General features: G+C 38.4%; 1 protein-coding gene across 1 annotated transcript in view; it reads left to right on the forward strand.

The window, feature by feature from the left end:
* The window catches only part of CCDC192 (coiled-coil domain containing 192), a 171766-nt gene that overhangs the window by 13691 nt on the left and 134975 nt on the right, over window positions 1-23100 (forward strand). The window contains 2 exon segments of the mRNA XM_060295518.1: window positions 9437-9568; window positions 10493-10549. Coding sequence (XP_060151501.1) covers window positions 9437-9568; window positions 10493-10549 — 189 coding nt within the window.

Genomic DNA, 23100 nt, shown 5'->3' on the forward strand with positions numbered 1-23100 from the left:
GAGCTGGAGGAATCATGCTCCCTCACTTCAGACTGTACTAGAAAGCTACAGCAATCAAAACAGTATGGCTTGAAAGCCCGGAAATAAACCCATGCATTTATGGTCAGTTAACCTATGACAAAGGAGGCAAGAATATACAACGGAAAAAAGACAGTCTCTTCAATTAGTGGTGCTGGGAAAACTGGACAGCTCATGTGTAAAAGAACAAAATTAAAACATTCTCTAAAACCATATACAAAATTAAACATAAAGTGGATTAAAGACCTAAATGTAAGACCAGATTAATTTCCAAAATATACAAACAGCTCATACAGGTCAATATCAAAAAAAACCCAACCCAATCAAAAAATGAACAGAAGACCTACACAGACATTCCTCCAAAGAAGACATACATATGGACAACAGTCACATTAAGAGATGCTCAACACTGTTAATTATTAGAGAAATGCAAATTCTGATCTCACACCGATCAGAACAGCCATCATCAGAAAGTCTACAAATAATAAATGCTGGAGAGAACGTGGAGAAAAGGGAACCCTCCTACACTGTTGGTGGGAATGTAAACTGGTGCAACCATTTTGGAGAAAAGAATGGAGGTTCCTTAAGAAACTAAAAATAGAGTTGCCATATGATCCAGCAATTTCACTCCAGGGCATATATCCAGAAAAGATGAACACTCTAGTTCAAAAAGATAAATGCACCCCCATGTCCATAGCAGCACTATTTCCAATAGCCAAGACATGGAAGCAACTTAAATGTCCATTGACAGATGAATAAGAAATAAAGAAGATGTGATATATATATACACACACATAAATGATACATATGATATATAAGATGTGATATATATGAATATTACTCAGCCATAAAATTGAATGAAATAATGCCATTTGCAGCAACACAGATGCACCTAGACATTATCAAACTAAATGAAGTAAGTCAGATAGAGAAAGACAAATATCATATGATATCACTTATACATGGAATCTTAAAAAAATGATGCAAATTAACTTATTTATGAAACAGAAATAGACTCAGAGACATTGCAAAAAAATCTATTGTTAACAAAGGGGAAAGGGGGGAGGGATAAATATATATATATATATATATGTATGTATGTACGTACTTCAATATAAAATAAAAGACCGATCCCAAGTTTCAGGTGACCGGATGATCTGTGGTCACCCCAGTTATCTTATGTTTGAATCATTAGATGTTAAAGGTGACATTTCCTATGGAAGGCTCCATGTAGGCTCAATGTACCCCATGTATGCCCTGGACTCTTCTCGACTTTTTGTAATTTGGATTTCTTCATTTAAGTCTTCTGAATATTTCAGTCCTTTGATACATCAGACCCTTAACCTATTTCTTAGAAATAGTTTTTCTTTTTCCCGTTTTTCAGGGCCTGGGGCTTCAAGAAGAAAATTTTAGATGATCATGTGTTTTGTATGAAGATCTCATTTATTAGCTTCAGGAACAGTTTAGTGCTTAAATTTAGAGTTGTATAAATATGAGTCTCTTGCAGTTACTGAATGGATGTATAGTGACAGGCTGTCCCTGATACCCTTTAGGGGCTATCCAAGTCAAAACTATTTACGTAATAATACTAATAGTTTATTGACCTTTTCTACTATCATTCTTTCACATGTAGAAAGATAAGTTTTCTAGATGTTACATGAAAGACAACACAGATCAGGTATGAGAATCCAGCTGTCCTCTATTAAGTGGGACACTAAGGAGATTTGAGGAGAAAGAAAGACCCGTGAAAGAAACTCAAGGATAGCAGAATGCATATACCAAAAGCCAGAGAGTGGAGAGTCGGTTCTGTGAGTCCTACCAGCAGGGAAAGCCTTTGCCCTGTTCCACAAAAGTGCTCTGAGAATGTAACAGGGAAGAGCCAAATCTGACTACATGTTGGATATGTTTATTTTACTTTAACCTTTACTTACTGTTGCTCTTGTTCTCTAAACGGATAGGGTCTCTACATAATGGCCTGCCTCAGGGAACCCTGCTCCTCTGCCTGAATGTTAAACCAAAGTGTCTTTGTTCAGGGAAACATCCTGACCCTGCCCACCTGTAGATGGATGCAAGAAAAGAAAATAACACATCCCCTCTTGGAGGCTGGCCATTCCAGGGGATATTTGCAAAACTCATGGCCTTTTTACTTTACTTCCTCATCTCTTCCCCCTCTCTGTGCTATAAAAGAAACTGGCATCCAAACTCTGATAAGATGGTTATTCTGAGACTTTAGTCTGCTGTCTTCTCGGTCTGCCAACTTTCCGAATAAAGTCGTATTCCTTGCCTCAACACCTCGTCTCTGATTTACTGGCCTGTCGTGCGGTGAGCAGAGCAAGCTTGGATTCGGTAGCAAGAATGGACCAGAACTTAAAGGGACTAGCTGTACATGAGGAATGGGTCCTAGGCCTCTTCAGTTGTTGGCTTTAATTTCTTAGAACCTGATACTATTGCTTTTTGACTTTTATAACCAAACACTTTATCTTTACATGCAAGTCAGTGATTAATTGCCTCAACTTTTCCCGTGTCCCACTTCTCTCTGGTATATTTATCTATTCATACAGCCCAGAGGACTTATTTGAAGATTAAAAGCGTCTTAGAAATCTCTATGTCTGGATCCCTAACTTTATATTTCAACTATCGATTGACTTTTTGGTGAATATTTCTATTTTCAGTCAGAGCTTAAATGTTTCTTCATTACTCAGAGTTCCCTGCTTCCTCCCACTCCAATTTGGGGGTGTTATGGTTAAATTTGGTCCCTTCCAAATTCAAATGTTCAAGTTCTAACTCCTAGGACCTCAGAACACGACTTTATTTTTTGCAGATGTAATTAGTTAAATGAGGACACGTTGGAATAAGATGGGCTCCTAATCCAATATGGCTGCATCCATATAAAAGTGGAAATTTGGACACAGACATACAGGGAGAAAATCATGTGAGGATGAAGTCAGAGACAAAGGCCGTACTTCTAGAAGCCAAGGAATGCCAAATATTGCCAGCAAATTGCCCAAAGCCAGAGAAGAGGCATAAAACAGATTCCTCATCACAGCCCTCAGAAGGAACCAACTCTACCGACACTCGATCTTGAACTTCTAGTCTCCAGAACAGTGAGACAATAAGTTTATTTTTAAGCCACTCAGTTTGTGGTACTCTTTAAGAGCAGCCCTAGCAAACTAAAACAGGGGGTAACCATGCTTCTAAATTAAGGGCCTTTGGGAGTCTATTTTAGGATGTGCATAAACCTAGGAACGGCTGGAAATAACTTGTTAAAGTAGAAATATTAATAAATGTAAAAGTCTGTTTTGTCTAGGATGGGGGTAGCATGAGGAATGGGGGTAGCATGAGGAATTTGTTGTTTGTTTTTAGCTGTAAAATTGAAATGAGACCAAACCAGTTCTGTGATCTAAAAGTATCTTCAGACATAGGGGTTCCTGCCCATTCCACAGGTAGGATAGGTAATTTTTCCAGTGCTTGCCTCGGTTATTTATTGACAAGGAATTTCATAGCTTGTGGTCCAACATAGCTTGCAAAACTTTTAGCACAAAGGAAGCCTTTGTTTTTCAACAAAGTCACTACTCTCTGTAGCGTGAGCTCTACAAGGGTTGCCAAGACTCAATTTGTTTTTGAGTGGTTTTTGAGTGACATTGGAAACCTCGTCTACAATATTAATTGCTGTGTTTGTGGGCATGGGTTGTGGGGGAGATGATCTAAGAGAACCATCAATAAGAGGAGATAAACGTAACAATTCACATTACTTAATGGGGTGGTTTTAATAATTGTCCTCTGTGATGGATTAGGTGGACTGTGAGAGAAAGAGAAGATTTAAATACATTTGTGGCTTAAACATATGGATGGGTGGTTCCATAAGAGAGGGAAGTCTGGGGAAGGTATAGAATATAAGGAGTTCATTCTGAATACATTAATTCTTTTTTAAAATTTATTTTATTGAAATATAGTTGATTTACAGTGTTGTGTTAATTTCTGCTGTACAGCACAATGATTCAGTTTTACATATATATACAGTCTTTTCCATATTCTTTTCCATTATGGCTTATCCCAGAACATTGAATATAGTTCCCTGTGCTATACAGTAGGACTCTGTTGTTTATCCATTCTATATATAATAGTTTGCATCTGCTAATCCCAAACTCCCAATCCATCCCTCCCTCACCCCCTCTCCCCCTTGGCAACCACAAGTCTGTTCTCTATATCTGTGAATCTGTTTCTGCCTTGTAGATAAGTTCACTTGTGTCATATTTTAGATTCCACATATAAGTGATATCATATGGTATTTGTCTTTCTCTTTCTGACCTATTCACTTAGTATGATAATCTCTAGGTCCATCTATGTTGCTGCAAATGGCATTGTTTCATTTTTTTATGAATATATTAATTCTTAGTTGCCTAGTAAATATTCAAGTGACAATATTAAGTAGGTTGTTGGATATATGTATCCAACAAGCCAAGTGGTTGTATGTAAAAAAATTGGGAGTCATAAACATGTGTATAACTAGTGTTTCAACCATGGCACCTAATGAGATCAGCTAGGACTTTCAGATTTTGATATTTAGAGGAGTGGAAGAGGAGGAAAATCTAGCCAAGGAAACAAAGAATCAGGAAGAAATCCAGAGACTCGTGTCCTCTAAGCAGTAAAAAGAGTGTTTCACAAGGCATGGCATGCTCAAATGTGTAATATTTTACCGGGAGATTGAATAATATGACCAGAAATGTGTCCACTGCATTTGGAAAAATGAGAATCATAGGCAACCTAGGGAAGATCAGTTTCAGGGGAGTAGTGGAGGGCAGAAGGCAATCGAAGAGAGATTAAGAGAGGAAAATAATCCAGAGTAGCCCTCGTCACCGCCACTGGGAAAATTTTCTTTTTTTTTTCTGTAGCATAAAAAGCAGTTAGGTTAGGAGAGAGGGAGAGAGAGAATTCTGAGAATCTAATTTAAGACTCAGAATTTAGGGGTGCCTCTACTGCTCAGTTAAATGAACCAATTAATCATCTTTTTTAATCTAAAGCAATTGGCATTAGCTTTCTATAACACAACTGAAATCGTCTTGATAAATAGAGAAATAAGTGGCATGCCCAAAACTAAAACTTAGTACAACCCCTACCAAAGAAATACCCTCTGGCCTTTTTCTTGATTGTGACCATGGAAGAAAAGGACAAAGAAGGCTCCCAGAGGTCAGAAACAGAATCAATCAGATCAGAAACCAGGACAGGCCTTAACGTTGCTGACTAATATTGATAGACTGTGACATTGGCAATGGCCTATGACAACTGTAAGTTGTTTCCCTTTTTCCTTTTTTTAAAAAGGTAGTAACACTGTGATTGTCCTGTTTTCCCTGTATTTTAGACATGTGTGGGTGGGGGGGACATTTAAATTTTGTCTTTAGGTGCCTATCATGGTGAGTCTCATCTGGATTTGATTTAGAGAGATACACACAAAATGTGAAGCCAGATGTAGGAACTCAAGATGACACTGGGTTATCTCCTTTTGAGAGGCGAAGTGCATTTTCGGATTAATGTAGAATAGATGCATCATATTATGCAGGAGCATTTGAGGAAAAGCACATCCTCATGAGCATGAGGATATAATTGTGCTGAACACCCAGAGGGTGAATTTTAATTGGCCTCTATTTTCATGTTTACCTTTTCTGGAGAATAGCTCCTTTAGGCTCCAATCTTTTAATAATCCTGGGGCTGTCAACCACAGTATTCCTGACTAGAGGGAATGGTCTTTAAGCATATGACTGAGGTCCAGTCAATTATGATATCCCATTTTCCTGACAATATAAAGAACAATCCAGGAGTGGCCATACGAACATAGATGGGGCCAAAAATAAGTCCTTTTTCAACTTGTTACTGGAGGTCAAATTGTCTTACTATTGAGGACCTGAACCTGGAAGGCAATAGGTAACATCTTCCCCAATGTGTGAAGAAATCTTGTCTGCACTGGGAAATCATGAAGCCAACACATAGGACCAAGATATAGAGGTTAAAAAGAGACAGAATACTATGATTTTTTTGGATTCTGTGGAATCTAGTTGTGAGTGAAACAAAAATCTACTTCTGACTCCCCACTTATATAAGCCAATAATTTTTTTCTTAAAAAAAAGTGAGAAGATTGTAAGAAAGTGACAACAGTGTGGGTAGGCAATCATTTTAAGAAGTTTGAGTGGGAAAAGAAGCATAGAAATGAGATGATGACTGGAGGAGGAAGTGGGGGAATGTTCAATAGACAGCTTTTGTTTATGGGAATTACTATAACATGTTTATATGCTGAGCAGAATCATCCAGAAAGGGTGAGAATGAAGAAATGGATGGGGGCGTGGGCTGTAGAAATTACAGGAGCAAAGGCTTTTGACAGATAGAGGAGATAAGATTCAAAGCCAAGCAAAAGGTTTGGCTTTTGATAGAGGAATATCTTCTCCATTTGTTCAGTAAGAATGCTTTTTCCTTCAACTACCAAAAACCCAATTAAAGTAACATGTTAAGGCCCGCTATCATCGCACATAAGATTAAGTCCAGAGATGGAGCAGTTCCAGGGCTGGTTAATTCTACAGCTCAAGAATGTCAGCAAGAACACAGGTGTTATCCATCCTTTGCTCTACCATCCTCAGTGTTGACTGTCTTACCACAATGTCTGCAACAATTCCAAGCATTACATGCAGTCAGAACATCCTTTGAAAAAGAGTTGTTCTTCCTCATGTATGTCTTTTTAAAAAATCTGGTAAATTCCTTCTCCCCAGGCTCCAAGGGCCGCTACTGGATTGCAGGCTCATGCCTAAAGTCATTTTTTATGCATGGGCATGAGACCAACAAGCCTGGCTGAGCAATTGTGATTCATTCCCTGGAGCTGGACAAGACCAAGTTTCCCTAAACACATGGCTGCTGGCTAATCCAAATTGGGTGTCTGGCAGTAAGGGATAAATGGGGAAACAACCAATGGGAAACAGATTAGCAGGGCCTGCTGCAGTAAGGTTTAAATATTGGCTGATGAGAAGGTGAGGGAGTAGCCATCTGGCCCCTATTTTTCCAGTGAAATATTGATGAGGTGATCATTTGGGGAGAGAGGGTTGAGGGTGGAATTTTGAAGGGAAAGAAAGCATGAAATGATACTTGAGGAAAGAGTAGAGAGTAATAAATAGTTATCTCAGAGAAGAGGAAAGCCAATTTACTAGTAGTAAAATATGGTATTTTGATGTCAGGGGAATGTAGAGTACCTGTCTGAGATTTGAGTTCATTAATTTAAAATTAAACCAATCCAATTTTGTTATTTTTTTCAAATAACATTCAGTGAATGGATTTAATGATGACAATTTTCTTACCCACTGAGAGCTAACAAGAAAGTCATTTTATTTTAAAGGAGGTGAAATTCACATAAATACAATTAACCATTTTAATGGATGCAATTCAGTAGCATTTAGTGTGTTCACAATGTTGTGTAACCGCCACCTCTCTCGAGTTTCAACGTTTTTTCTTCATCCCAGAAGAATACTTTGTACCCATTAAGTAATGATTCCCCATAATCCCTACCACCCATCCCCTGACAACTGTTAATCTGCTTTCTGTCTCTATGGGTTTACCTATTCTGGATATTTCATACAAAAGGAATCATACAATATGTGACCTTTTGTGTCTGGCTTCTTTCACTTAGCACGATGTCTTCAATGTTCATCCAAGTTATAGCAAGTATCAGTACTTCATTCCTTTTTATGGCTGAATAAAATTTCATTGCATGTATACAACACAATTTGTTTATCTGTTCTTCTGTTAATGGACATTTGGTTTCCACCTTTTAGCTATTAAGAATAATGCTGCTATGAGGGTAACCAGCTCACAGAGGCTGTGATGTCTTCAGATACTTTATTTTACAATTTGATAAGTAATAAATATTGGGGTAGAACCCATATGAATGCTTACAGAAGTCTAGAGGAGGTGGAAGAAACGATAATAATAGCTACTAAGTCTTTGATTTATTCCAGACATTGTTCTAAGTGTTTCTCTTGTATAAACTCATATAAACCTCAAAACACATGCATGAGGTAAGTACTATTCTTTTTATCCCCATTCCCATCTACAGATAGGAAAATCAAACTCAGAGCGTCTGAGCAACTTGTCCAAATCACAGAGATAGCAAATAGAAAACTGGGACTTTTACCCAAAGGCTCTGACTCCACAGTCTGTGTCTTTAGCCATTACACTAAACTGTGTGATAAAATGGAAGGGTGCTCAGAGAAACCAGACTACATTTCCAAAGCATCATGTACCTGAGAGTTAGACGTGTTAGTGCCCATGTGGAGCACTGCAGGCCTCCCAGGTCACTGAGAGCTGAAAAGCAAAGCCAACAGTTCACAGCATATGTGTTCCCTTTGACCCTCCTGCTGCACTTTCATAATCGCCTGCACATAACACAATGGTTGCATAGAGAGCCAACCAGACAAATATTTGTTGAGTGATTGATGGTGTGGGTGGGTGGATGGATGGGTGGATGGATGGATGGATGGATACCAGTATATATGATGTGCCCAACTTATTTCCATGGCAGACCAATCTCATAATGCTTCTCCATCCGGTAAACTGTTTAAATATTTGTTGCCCTTTTCAAGATGAGACGGTATGCTTTGCAATAATACTTGGAGTAATACGAAAGACATACTTAGAGATAAGCCGCGCCTAAGAGCATGAGAATTGGAATGAATACAAGGTTGTGTGTCCCTTTCCAGGAACTCTTTCAGAATTGTTGCTGAGTTATAGAGAAAAAGCACAATAAGCTTCCTGAATGAAAGAAGAAGCTAGTCCAGGGGCTCTCCAAGGGAGTTAAGGGAATAGGGACTATCAAACTACCACTCTCCTCAAGAGGAAACAGTAAAACAGTCACTTCTAGACGTTTTTTGGTTATGGTTTAGCATAGATCTGCCATTGATCAGACTTCAACTAGAAATTCCTGCATTTCCCTTCAGCTCCTTCTACCTCACTGCTTAATGGTAAAGATTCAAGGGAGTCAGAACTCCTGCTCTTTCTAGACAGCTGTAGTCCCCAAGAGTTAAGTTTCAAGAACCCTATGTAAACCACAATACAGATTTCAGGTTCAGCTGTGCAAGTAAAGTGCAATGTTTAAACATAATAAAGATGACTGTTGAGATTGTTGCACCACAAATCTCTCTGCCTGCTGAACTATGTGGTCTCATCTCTTGCTCAGAAAGATCTTTATTATTAAAAATAAATAAAATCAACATTATTTCCTTAACTCTCTATACTAGTCATTTGTCATCTATGAGGAATGTTTCAAAAGCCATTTTCATATTTAATAGATATTGGTGGAAGGCAATTCATTTATAAGTCGGACTTTTAAAAGGAGCTTTAAAAAAAATCACTGTACTTCCATACACTTACAAGCAAATGTCTTTAGCTTTCAGCCTCTGAAGGAACAAAATCAAAGCTGCTTGAACAAGTTTCCTGGCTGGAGAAAAAACTAGAGGCTCTGGACCGAAAGGAAGACAGGGGGGAACCATATGAAAAACTGGTCCTTGCAAAAGACCAGGTATGTTGTAGAAGAGAAATAATCTTTATTTCTAAAGATTACCTAAACTTATATGAACTGACAATTCTATAGTAATTTCTGGCTGGGTTGGAAGTCCATATTTAAGTTTAAGATGGTAAATAACAGTATTTGTATTTGCTCAATGTAACTGTATTCCCTGATGAATATTCACATACAAAAATTAACTTTCTTGGTGATATTTTTAAAGTTTGCTTGACATGTATTCTTTTGAACCATATTAGCTGAATATTCTATTTATTTTGTACATGATATTGACTACATAAATGGTTTTTGGGTTTCAAGGTTGAACTTAATCAAGGAATAGCTTCTTTCTCTGTAGTGAAACAAGTGGATCAGAAAATTTTTCATTGACTTTTAATAAATCAGTTTATAAGAAATTACCAATCTCTGAATTTCTAGATATTTATATATGTCATTACATAAATTTATCTCTTGTTTGTTTATCATATTGGTTTGTATCTGCCTTTGGGATAGATAGATAATCTGTATCTATATGTAAATATGTATATTCACACAGAATATATCCATATATTCCAAAGGCAGATACAAATCCATTGGCTCCTACATGTATGTATATATGATAAAAGGTGGGTTAACATTACCTACAGTACATCAAGCAAACATTATTTTTCCCAATCATCTAATTATTAATAATTCATGTACTCTGTTGCTGGATTCTTCCATAGAGTGGAAGAGAAAGAGGGATGGGAGTGATGATTTCTTTCTTTCTTTTTCTGGGGGGAGGGAATGATGATTTCTTTAATGATGATTTTAAAAACATCTAGCTGAGATAATGCTGCCATTCATAAGATATGAGAACTGGTACATGTTTATATCTGGAACACTTTGAACGAGTAAAAGGAAGAGTTATGTACTTTGTTTCTAAACTTTGCTCCTTTTCAGTGTATTGAAAAATTACAAGCTGAAGTGAAAGCTTCCCAGGAGCAACTTGTAGCCTATGTAAGTGTTTTTCTCCTTTATTTATCCCTTAATTTATATCATTGTTATTCTGGAAACGAACACAAACTTTTCAGAAGTTATAACTACGGTTTCTCCACTGCAAACCAAATCACAAAGCTAAGAATCAGTATTTTTATTACCTCTACAAAGCTGCTTTCTATAAATTCAATTCTGGTTTGTGTTGATGATAAAAATTACAAAACTGAGTTCTTATATATAATCAGATGGTCTAATCAGGTACTATCAGGATAAGAGAACTAGAAACTAACGGTAGAAAGACAAGCAAGTCAGCCTAGTTTAGTGAGTGAACGGAAGTGGAAATTATAGATACCTCACATATAGGCCTAGGGAAGTGCTTCTTAAACTTTAGTATATCAAGAAGTATCTGGAAAACTTTTAAGAACAAATTGCTTGGAGTTTTCTATATGCCTAGGATAGGACCTGAGAATATGTACTTCTAGGGGATGCTAGATTCGGATGCTGTGCTGTTGCCCATCTTTACACCATATTTTGAGAAGCATTGTTTTATATATATTTATTTTGCCCCAGTCTTGTGATTTTTAGGCAAGTGCTCATATAAACAAATCAGATATGGAACTGTCCATTTTGTGCTACAAGTCCTCCCCTGAGAGAGAGACCCTCTGAAGTTCCAGGAAAAGTTTCATTTTTACTTTAGCCTGTCTTCACTCAGAGAACAACTAATGAGCATCTCTTGTCACAATAGCCTTGTGTATCCACGTGCATAAACCAGTGGTTGTCACCCTGCCACTGTCCCTTCCCAAGGATCTGAACAACCCTGATGCCTTAAGTGTTTCCTCAAAGAGTTGATCGCCATCTTTTTAGTTATCTCCTCCATCCTTATCCTGGGTGTTATGGGATGACTTCTTGATTAAGAACAGTGGCCAGTCATGTTCAATGGCCAATCTGAACAACAACAAACTCAGACCCATCTGAGACCTGAGAGGCTGCAGCCCCAAAGTCCAACAGAAAAGACTGCAAAATAATAAATTCTGGTCACCATCCATTTGGGATTTGCAATGAGCTAATCTGGATAAAATCATGGTGTGGGATACAGAGGGTGGGAGGGAGATGTAAGAGTGAGAGGCTATGGGGATATATGAATATGTAGAGCAGATTCACTTTGTTATAAAGCAGAAACTAACACACCATTGTAAAGCAATTATACTCCAATAAAGATGTTAAAAATAAAAAAAAAAAAGAATTCTCCTGTGAAGCCATCTGGTCCTGGGCTTTTGTTTGTTGGAAGATTTGTAATGACAGTTTCAATTGCAGTGCTTGTGATTGGTCTGTTTATATTTTGTATTTCTTCCTGGTTCAGTCTCAGAACATTGTGCTTTTCTAAGAATTTATCCATTTCTTCCAGGTTGTCCATTTTATTGGCATATAGTTGCTTGTAGTAACCCCTCATGATTCTTTGTATTTCTGCAGGGTCAGTTGTTACTTCTCCTTTTGCATTTCTAAATCTGTTGATTTGACTCTTCTCCCTTATTTTCTTGATGAGTCTGGCTAGTGGTTTATTAATTTTGTTTATCTTCTCAAAGAATCAACTTTTAATTTTACTGATCTTTGCTATCATTTACTTCATTTCTTTTTCATTTATTTTTGATCTAATCTTTACGATTTCTTTCCTTCTGCTAACTTTGGGGTATTTTTCTTCTTCTTTAATTGCTTAGGGTGTAAGCTTAAGTTGTTTATCTGAGATTTTTCTTGTTTCTTGAGGTAGGATTGTATTGCTATAAACTTCCATCTTAGAGCTGCTTTTGTTGCATCCCATAGGTTTTGGGTCATTGTGTTTTCATTGTCATATGTTTCTGGGTATTTTTTGATTTCCTCTTTGATTTCTTCAGTGATCTCTTGGTTATTTAGTAGCGTATTGTTTAGCCTCCATGTGTTTGTATTTTTTTACAGTTTTTTTTTCCTGTAATTGATATCTAGTCTCATAGCGTTGTGGTCGGAAAAGATACTTGATACGATTTCAATTTTCTTAAATTTACCAAGGCTTGATTTGTGACCCACGATATGATCTATCCTGGAGAATGTTCCATGAGCACTTGAGAAGAAAGTGTATTCTGTTGTTTTTGGATGGAATATCCTATAAATATCAATTAAGTCATCTTGTTTAATGTGTCATGTAAAGCTTGTGTTTCCTTATTTATTTTCATTTTGGATGATCTGTCCATTGGTGAAAGTTGGGTGTTAAAGTCCCCCACTATGACTGTGTTACTGTTGATTTCCACTTTTATGGCTGTTAGCATTTGCCTAATGTAGTGAGGTGCTCTCATGTTGGGTGCATAAATATTTACAATTGTTATATCTTCTTGGACTGATTCCTTGATCATTATGTGGTGTCCTTCTTTGTCACTTGTTAACAGTCTTTATTTTAAAGTCTATTTTGTCTGATATGAGAATTGCTACTCCAGCTTTCTTTTGATTTCCTTTTGCATGGAATAGCTTTTTCCTTTTCCTCACTTTCAGTCTGTATGTGTCCCTAGGTCTGAAGTGGGTCTCTTGTAGACAGCATATATACAGGTCTTGTTTTCGCATCCATGCAGCCAGTCTATGTCTTTTGGTTGGAGCATTTAATCCATTTATATTTAAGGTAATTATCAATATGTATGATCCTATTACCATTTTCTTAATTGTTTTGTGTTTGTTATTGTAGGTCTTTTCCTTCTGTTGTGTTTCCTGCCTAGAGAAGTTCCTTTAGCATTTGTTGTAAAGCTTGTTTGGTGGTACTGAATTCTCTTAGCTTTTGCTTGTCTGTAAAGGTTTTAATTTCTATGTCGAATCTGAATGAGATCCTTGCTGGGTAGAGTAATCTTGGTTGTAATTTTTCCCTTTCATCTCTTTAAATATGTCCTGTCACTCCCTTTTGGCTTGCAGAGTTTCTTCTGAAAGATCAGCTGTTAACCTTATGGGGTTTCCCTTGTATGTTATTTGTTGCTTTTCCCTTGCTGCTTTTAATATATTTTTTTTGTATTTAGTTTTTGATAGTTTGATTAATATGTGTCTTGGCATGTTCTCCTTGGATTTATCCTGTATGGGACTCTCTGCTCTTCCTGGACTTGACTGACTATTTCCTTGCCCATATTAGGGAAATTTTCAAGTATAATTTCTTCAAATATTTTCTCAGACCCTTTCTTTTTGTCTTCTTCTGGGACCCCTATAATTTGAATGTTGGTGCATTTAATGTTGTCTCTGAGACTGTCCTCAATTCTTTTCATTCTTTTTTTCTTTATTCTGCTCTGCAGTAGTTATTTCCACTATTTTATCTTCCAGGTCACTTATCTGTTCTTCTGCCTCAGTTATTCTGCTATTAATTCCTTCTAGAGAATTTTTAATTCATTTATTGTGTTGTTCATCATTGTTTGTTTGCTCTTTAGGTCTTCTAGGTCCTTTTTAAACGTTTCTTGTATTTTCTCCATTCTAGTTCCCAAATTTGGGATCATCTTTACTATCATTACTCTGCATTCTTTTTCAGGTAGACTGCCTATTTCCTCTTCATTTGTTTGGTCTGGTGGGTTTTTACCTTGCTCCTTCATCTGCTGTGTGTTTCTCTGGCTTCTCATTTTGCTTAACTTACTGTGTTTGGGGTCTCCCTTTTGCAGGCTGCATGTTCATAGTTCCCGTTGTTTTTCGTGTCTGCCCCCAGTGGGTAAGTTTGATTCAGTAACTTGTATAGGCTTCCTGGTGGAGAGGACTGGTGCCTGTGTTCTGGTGGGGGGTCTAGATATTGTATTTCTGGTGGGCAGGGCTGCATGCGGTGGTGTTTTGTAGGGTGTCTTTGAACTTAGTATGACTTTAGGCAGCCTCTGTGCTAATGGGTAGGGTTGTGTTCCTGTGTTGCTAGTTGTTCGGCATGGGGCGTCCAGCACTGGAGCTTGCTCGCTGTTGGGTGGAGCTGGGTCTTAGTGTTGAGACCGAGATCTCTGGGAGAGCTCTCGCCAATTGATATTACATGGGGCCGGGAGGTCTCTGGTGGTCCAATGCCCTGAACTTGGCTCTCCCACCTCAGAGGCAAAGTGAATCAACTATACATATACATATACCCCCATATCTCCCCCCTCTTGCGTCTCCCTCCCACCCTCCCTATCCCACCCCTCTAGGTGGTCACAAAGCACCAAGCTGACCTCCCTGTGCGATGCAGCTGCTTCCTACTAGCTATCTGTTTTACATTTGGTATTGTATATATGTCCATGCCACTCTCTTACTTCATCCCAGCTTACACTTCTCCCTCCCCATATCCTCAAGTCCATTCTCTACATCTCTGTCATTATTCCTGTCCTGCCCCTAGGTTCTTCATAACCAATTTTTTTTTCTTTTTTAGATTCCATATATATGTGTTAGCATATGGTATTTGTTTTTCTCTTTCTGACTTACTTCACTCTGTATGACAGATTCTAGGTCCATCCACCTCACTACAAATAACTCAATTTCGTTTCTTTTTATGGCTGAGTAATATTCCATTGTATATATGTGCCACATCTTCTTTATCCATTCATCTGTCAATGGACACTTAGATTGCTTCCATGTCCTGGCTATTGTAAATAGAACTGCAATATACATAGTTCTTGACACAAATAGGTTTACCTGTGGAATGAATGGACAAGCAACTGAGAGAACATATCTATCTGTATATGCTGGCTGCTTTTTAATGTTAATTTTTAAAAATAAAACAACAACAAACAAGAATGTCCCTCTAGTTTACAGCAAATCATCCAGAAATACCAAGAAATTATTTATTTATAACTTTATACTATTTTCAAAAGGGAAGGAACAAAATTAAAAAAATGTATATCTTAAATGAACATAGCCTGGCATTTTATGAATATTAAACTTTATCTGTTCCCTTGATATAATTTTACTCTGTCATTAAACATTAAACATAATATTTAATTTAACCATATCTATTTATATTCTAACTTCACAAAGAGTTTGAGGTTGCCCATAAGAAATACAAGTATAAAATAGCTGAATTTTTAAAAGCATATAAGTAAACATAATTAAAAACATATATATTGAAATAAAATAGCAATAAAAGGAGAAAAAAATAGAATATTCATGTTTAAGTCATAAATTTCCATACAGTATAGTTGAAACAGAAATATAGCTTTGATCTTCCTAAAAGCCAAAAGTAAAGCAAGGAAAATGATCAGATAAACAGTTCTTATCTTATTAGGGGTAGGAGATATTACTACTTATTTTCTAATGAGTTAACTCTGAAATGAGAGTTTATATTGGATTTCATATAGGGAATATTGAAATATATAGTGAAGGGGAAAAACCCATCAAAAATATCAGATCTGCAAATGCAGTAATGGGTTTGTTTTTCTGTTGTTGTTTTTGTTTTTTGTCTTGTCTTTTTATTTTTTATAATAGATCTTTAGTAATGAGGTTTATATAGCTGCTTCTGTAAGTTCCATCAAAAGAAGCCCCGGGCATAACATGCAGATAAAGTAATCTTTATTCATTGCAATTGTAGTCTGATTGGACTGCATAGTTTTTTAATCCCCAACTATTTATAATAATCCAGCAGGCAAATTCAACTGCATTCAAAGGCCAAGTAATTAATGCAGGGAGGGTGGGATGGCCAGAACAAGTTGTGTTAATCTAGAGAGTGCATGACTTACACAAAAGGGAAAATGAAGCCCCAGTTGACCAAATTATCCAGTTTTTCAGATGAAAGTCCAAGTTTTTTGTGAAATTTCCTCATTTATAAATGTTGGCAATTAATTCAAACAAAGTAGAGGGCTTTGTGTGGCAAACAAACACATTTATAGGTGGCCTAAATATGGACTTAATACTGGATTTTAATTTAGATGGCTGTTTTGTTACATCTATTCTATAATTTTAAAGATGTTCATTACAAAGGACATGAGTGTGTGATTACACATGGGGGGAGTTTGTTTTTATAGTTGTTGATTTTTTTAGTTAGGATACAGCTTGCTGTTGTAACAAAGGGACTCTAGAATTTCAGTGACAACACAACAGAAGTTTATTTCCTGCTCATTCCAGTAAGAGTCTATTGTGAATGTTCTTGTTGATGGGCAGGGTTTGCTCATTCATCATAACTCAGTGTCATTCAAGACTGAAGGACCCTTTGCCATCTTTGATGTGTAGATTCCCAGGTTACTTTGGGACCCTCTCTATTCCCATTGGCCAGAGGAGAAGAGATCATGGAGGTATTCACTTGGGAGGTTTATAATGGGCTGTATCTAGAAGTGGAGCGCCTCACCTCTGCTCATGTTCCATTGGCTAGAACTCAGTCATGAGGCCACATTAATTAGGCTGGGAGAGGCAGTTTAGCCATGCACCCAGGAAGAAGAGGGAAGCATGAATTTTGATGAGTGGATGTCAGATTCTGCTACACCAGTGTTTAAGTCATTCATCTTATCTTGGATCTATAGGTATCCACAACATGACCTCAGAGTGAGCAACGTTAGAAATAGTTTTATTTTAAGAATTATTACTATTATTAAACCAGGTAAAACTTGAGATTAAAAGTTATGCAATAAGTTCCAGAGAATGAAAAGGGACGAAATAGAATGTACAATATCCCTCCACATCTTGCTGCATGATAGTCAATGGACAAAAATATCAAATTGCTTTTAAAAATAAAAAATACACATCTGACAAGGCCCCCTTTTGTCATTGTTAGCAAGAAATTTGGTTTCAGGCATTTGGTAGGTAGAGTGGTCTTCCCTCCTTCTTGGGATCTGCCTAGGATTCCCAGGGATTTTACTATCCCAAAGTTGGGGGGCACTATTTTCTAGTGAAGTATGGCTGCCATTCCCTCTGCCTATTGGCCCTTCAAAGACCAGTGGCCTTTTTGTTCAGTGCTAAGCCTTACCAGAAGATTTGTGGGAGCTTCTGGTCTATGTACAGCAGTCAGGATTCATCCTTCCTTAACATTCCTGCCTATTTGAGGTCATATTAACCAAAGGACTTGGGTAGAAGTGGAGTCTGGTCTCTGCCATCTGAAGCACCCCCAGTACCTCATCCTCTCTATTTTGAATGAACCAACTTCCTCCCCTTGAGTTGGTTTATTTTCATTTCCTTCTCAAAGCAATGAACTCCAGCCCCCACTACTTGAGATATTTGTAGGTTCTTATATTAATGAGGTCAGACCTCTCAACCACAGGCTTTCCAGATGCTCAACCCTCCATCAGCGAGTGTTAATTTCCTCTCCTTGCAGGACAGTGCTACGTGGGTGGTGTCAGTCTTGGAGCAGGGGCAACTCCCCTTCAGGATGGTGAAGTCTCCAGTTTGGACTTATTTGAAATTTAACGGATTGTCTAAAGAGTTGGGTATAAATGTATGCTTTGATAGTTGAGGGAAAATATAGCCTATTTTGTAGTTTATTTTGTTGTTAAATGTGAAGTACTGAAATTATTAAGTAAAATAAACTCTGAGCTGTTAACTTTAGCTGTTAGCATTGAAACTGATTTTGACCAGTCACATGTTAGAGAACTTCTAATCCCCAATGATCGGTCTATCATCACTACTAGGTTTACTAGGCAGTGACATTCATAAGAGGAAATGTGAGCTCTCACACCAATCATCATGAGGTATAAGAGTCACTGTCAAGGTCTGAAAAGAAGAAAAGAGATGGGAAAAAGGCCTGTACCTCCCCTTGTCAACCTCTCCTTCACAATACCCATACACCCCCCACACCCATCCCTGCCCCAGCAAATTCAGAAAATTGGTTAAATATTTAAGAAACGCTTGCGCATCAACTGCTTGTATAAGGCATTTTTCCCTCGGAACATTCCAGACAGACTGTGGGGTGAGAGCCCTGTTCCCCTGGCTCACGAGCTGGGTGACCTCGAGTAGGTTGCTTGATTCCTGAGGCTCAAGTTCCACAACTTCAAATTGATGATAATACGTGTATCTAGCTCACAGGGTTGTTGTGAAGATTAAATGAGTTAACGCTTACCAAGTTCTTAGCACCGTACCTGCCACACAGTAGATCTTGTATAAGTGTTGGCTAACTAATGCAACAAAACAAAATCAATAACAACAAAACCCAGCAAACATCCCTATGGCTTTGTTCATTGCTGACCTTAACAGCATCAGTGGTGAGAGAATGCTCTGAGAATTCTGCATCATGATTATCTGTGAAACGGGATAATCATAGAACCTGCCTCAGTAAGGTTATCGTGAGGACCAGATGAGATGATACAGGTAAAGGATACAGTGCCTGGAACACAGCCAACCCTCATTAATCTTGACATTAATTTTTTTTAACTTATTTATTTATTTTTTGGCTGTGTTGGGTCTTCCTTGCTGCGCACAGGCTGTCTCTAGCTACGGTGAGCGGGAGCTACTCTTCCTTGAGGTGCACAGGCTTCTCATTGCGGTGGCTTCTCTTTGTTGTGGAGCATGGGCTCTAGGAGCCCGGGCTTCAGTAGGTGTGGCACGCAGGCTCAGCAGTTGTGGTTCGCGGGCTCTAGAGTGCAGGTTCAGTAGTTGCAGCGCACGGGCTTAGTTGCTCCGCGGCATGTGGGATCTTCCCGGACCAGGGCTTGAACCCATGTCTCCTGCATTGGCAGGCGGATTCTTAACCACTGTGCCACCAGGGAAGTCCCTTGATATTAATTTTACTTCTGCTACTTTATCCTGATCATCATTTGCAAGAAGTGTTTTGACATTTTTCTAACAGTGTGAAAGCATATATTTTTCAGCACCAGATTCCCTTTTATTGAGTTTGACTCATAAGTACTTCACTGTCTTCACAATAAATACATGTCCCTGTTGAACCTGGAAAAGTACATATTCCTTTTGCACACTGGGAGAACTGAAGGACACTCTCTGCACCTGCCAGAGGAGGCGCAGAGGAACATGGGCATTTTTGCTCCCTGTCACCTGAGTAAAAACACAGTGATTGCATTAGGCAGCTGTCAGTGCCATGGGGAATGGAAAACTACTGCTGAGGAGCTGCAACTGGAAAAGATCATCTTTGATGCTAAGAGGCAATTCTGACCACACTCCTGTCCCTCTAAGTTCGCCTTCCTAACCTTTACTTACTCGGCCCCCTGGAGAATGTCATCTCACCTGATTCTATCCGATTCTTGCTTGACCCCATAAACAAACATCCCACCTGGGAGTTTTGATGACGCATATTCCCCGTGTGTAGTACTAAATGAAATGCAGCTGACTTAGCCAAAGTTTTTTTGCCATTCGTTTTTGGATGCACATCTCTGAAAACATCAGTGTGCTTGTGGTAGGGGAGCCAGCGGAGGGCAGAGGAGGGTCAGCTGGCACACACTTTTCCACGTCCCTATTTTGTTCTTCTGTCCTTTTCCTGCTTTAGCCTTCGCATTCTCAAATACTGTCAGGAATTCCTCTAGAATAGAAGCACCCTCAATTGAATTGAATAAGGGACCTCAGAATGGTCAAGAATTTATTTTTTAAGCAAGTACATTTTAATATCATTTCCTAGAAATCATTGGAGATGTCAGTCTCCTCTTTTGCAAAATGGAAAAGGGAAATTGTTTCTCATTTTAAATGTTAATAACTGCTTATGTGCAGATGTTTATCACTTGTAGTGTTTGAAATATAAATAATCCTGCTTTTTTGCCCAATCTCTTTCTCTTGTTTTAAGTCCCTTTATTGAGAACTGACATAAACCCCACTGGGAGACTGCAGGGAGAGAGAAGGGCTCAGGCGAGTTCTCTTGAGCCTCTATAAGTGAAAAGGTATTGTCATAGCCTTGGAACCTGTAACAATAATCAGCAACCACATAACGTAAATGATTTGGACAGACTTGTTTAGACGGGTGTGGTTTCTCAAAGGAGGATAACCAGTCAGAGAGTTGACAAATGGTTTAGGTATGAGTCATCTTAAAAATGAAGAAAACCTAAAATAATAGCTCTACACCTTTTGAACTTTGTTTCATGAAAAATTTATGGCAATTGTGTGGCAGGAACTAAGGAGAACTTGAGCTTCTCACAGAAAGAAGTCAGTCACAAGATTCCAGGAAGAGGCTAAGGAAGGCAAAACCAAAAGATATCGTTATTAATTGTTCCTCCTTCAACTATTTGTGCTGATCCTAACAAGCCAGCCTCTCATCCTTCAGGCTTATTGGGTGCGGGGAGACTTGATTGTTCCTGCTAATGAATTGTCCTTCTTGATTGAATTGTTATTGTCTGTTTTTAGGGAAGAACCAGTTAAGAGGAAGTGTTAGGAGGAGGAAGAACCCTGGAGATCAAACAGGGAGGCTGCTGTCCGGGGAGGGGAGAAAGCAGGGCGCACCAGGCTGTGGGTGGGAGTGGGAACAATGCAAACAGTCAGACTGGAAGTTCAGAAGAGGGACTGGGCAGAAATGAGAATAAGAGGCATTATTCTGCTTTGTGGAATTGCTAATGAGAATACTGCCAGATGTTGGCATTAAGCATTAAGAACAAGTTATGTCCAGTTTGAGCTCATGGGAATGTTTCCTCCTGAACACTTTTCCACACCTGAAACATACCCATCCCTGGAGATAGAAAAGTAATTAAAGAGCTTTATCACAGTAACCCTTAAAACCCTTAGCTAGTCATTGCTGTAGACAAAAGTTACACTGGATGGAAACCTAGGACTGAGGTGGATTTCAGCCTGAAAAACTAGCATGTTAAATGCTCATAAATGTGTATGTTTTTTTTTTAGCATATTGGAATAGTTCAAAGTTTAGTTGGAGAGACTCAGGAACATTTTGAAGATAGTTCCATAACTTCCCCAAAAGTATGTTGCCTGGGGTGTTTACTTTGCCTTTCCCGCGGTGGATCTCAGGATAAGACTTTAGACTTCAGGATGACTTCCTAGCAAATGGATCTTTTTCTGGTCAGTTTCAAGTGTGACCCTTTGGGCATTCACACCAGTACAATTATATGCCACTTGGACCCCACTGCTCCCTCACTCAGGTCTTATGTATCTGCATTGTTGAGGATAAACAATTGTATTCAAAATAAGTACGCCAAATTTGTTTTCTTAGGATACTTTGTGATTAGTTTTCATGGATGAATTTTTATTTGTTTTATTTTCAAGAGCATATGTTCTGGGAAAATTTTCTAGCCTAAAAATATAATTCTCTACAGCCCTCATGAATAAACATTATGACAGCAGTGTCTCTCTCTGTTTGCAATGACTATGTGTTGCCTTAAAAATGCACAGTAGCAAGGCTCCAGGCTGGTGTTTCTCAGTCTGAAACTGTAGGTTCGCAGATGTATTCTTAGGTCTATATGGTGTGTACATATACTGTGTGCCTTGGGAGTTATTATAGACATCAGCTTCACTATATTTTAGAAAGTAACAATTGATATTTGTGACATTTCCTGTGGACTCCCACATGCCAGAGCAAACCAAACCCAAAGTAGATAAAGATGAAATGTCAAAACATCAACCGAAGTACTACTTCTCTTCTGGATTTCATTTTGGAGTGATTTAAGAAACCCAAAACCTGGTCTCTTCGTTATGGGCAGTAGTCTGTTTGAGGATGGAGGGTGTTGGGGAAAGAATCAGGTTTGACATAAACAGTACATTTCAGTACATTCACAGGTTCTTGCATGGGATTTTCTTTGACATCACAGAAACCATCTTCTTATGGATGTTCCAGATTGCTCACTAGAGTCTAAGGAGTTTCTTTATATCAGAAAGTATAGGAAGGAATTTGTTGAAAGCAATGGCTGGATATATTCTTGATTAGGTGTTATTAAATATACAACATGTATATACAAAGTTCAGAACTCACAGATTCATATTTTTCCTTAAAACTTTCCATTTATCCTTGATGCTTAGATAAAGCTATCAGACATTGTATTCTAAAGCTGTTGTTGTACATACATATGTGTTAAAGAAAGGTAGTGGGACAGGGAGGTTGATTAAGAAATAAGACCACCTAAACTTATTAGACTGATGGACTTGGCAAAGAGATCATGATTCAGAATTAGTGTTTTGCAGAGAGTACCTTAGAAATCAGCCTACTGTTGTGTAGGCAAATATTTTATAATTAGTGTCAAATATCACAAAGTGTTCAGATTGCATCAGTGAAACTTCTTATACTCTGAGTGGTAGAGAGAATTTGTCAAACTGAACCCAAAAAGGAGGGCTTTTCTGTCAAAGAGATTTGCCAGGGCCCTAAAGCTAACCAGTGTATTTGGAGCAAGCTTCTAGACAGTTCAGCATCAGTGGTGCCTCTAAGGTAGAGTCCTGTGATACCAACTGTATTCTTGTTTAACAGAAATACCAATTTAAACAGAATAGGAACTAAATGAAGATCACGAGTGACTTCCAAACCCTCTAGGAGGGCCAGAGGGCCAGACTTGGAAACTGAAGCTGGGAATGAGGCTTAAATTACATAGAACTGCCCTGGTGGAACCATCCACCCCCATGTTGCCCCCAATAGTACCTCTGATGCCAGCCCTGGACGCTTCCTCTAGAACCTCTGCTTGTGTACAGGGTGCTTCTGCTGCGAGTGGAGTGCACCCAAAAGTGTTCTGATCTGGATTCTGGCATGGATGCTTTTGACTGGTGGAGAGCAGGGCTCCAGCATG

Source organism: Globicephala melas, chromosome 3 (genome assembly GCF_963455315.2).
Source record: "Globicephala melas chromosome 3, mGloMel1.2, whole genome shotgun sequence".
NCBI classification, from domain to species: Eukaryota; Metazoa; Chordata; class Mammalia; order Artiodactyla; family Delphinidae; genus Globicephala; species Globicephala melas.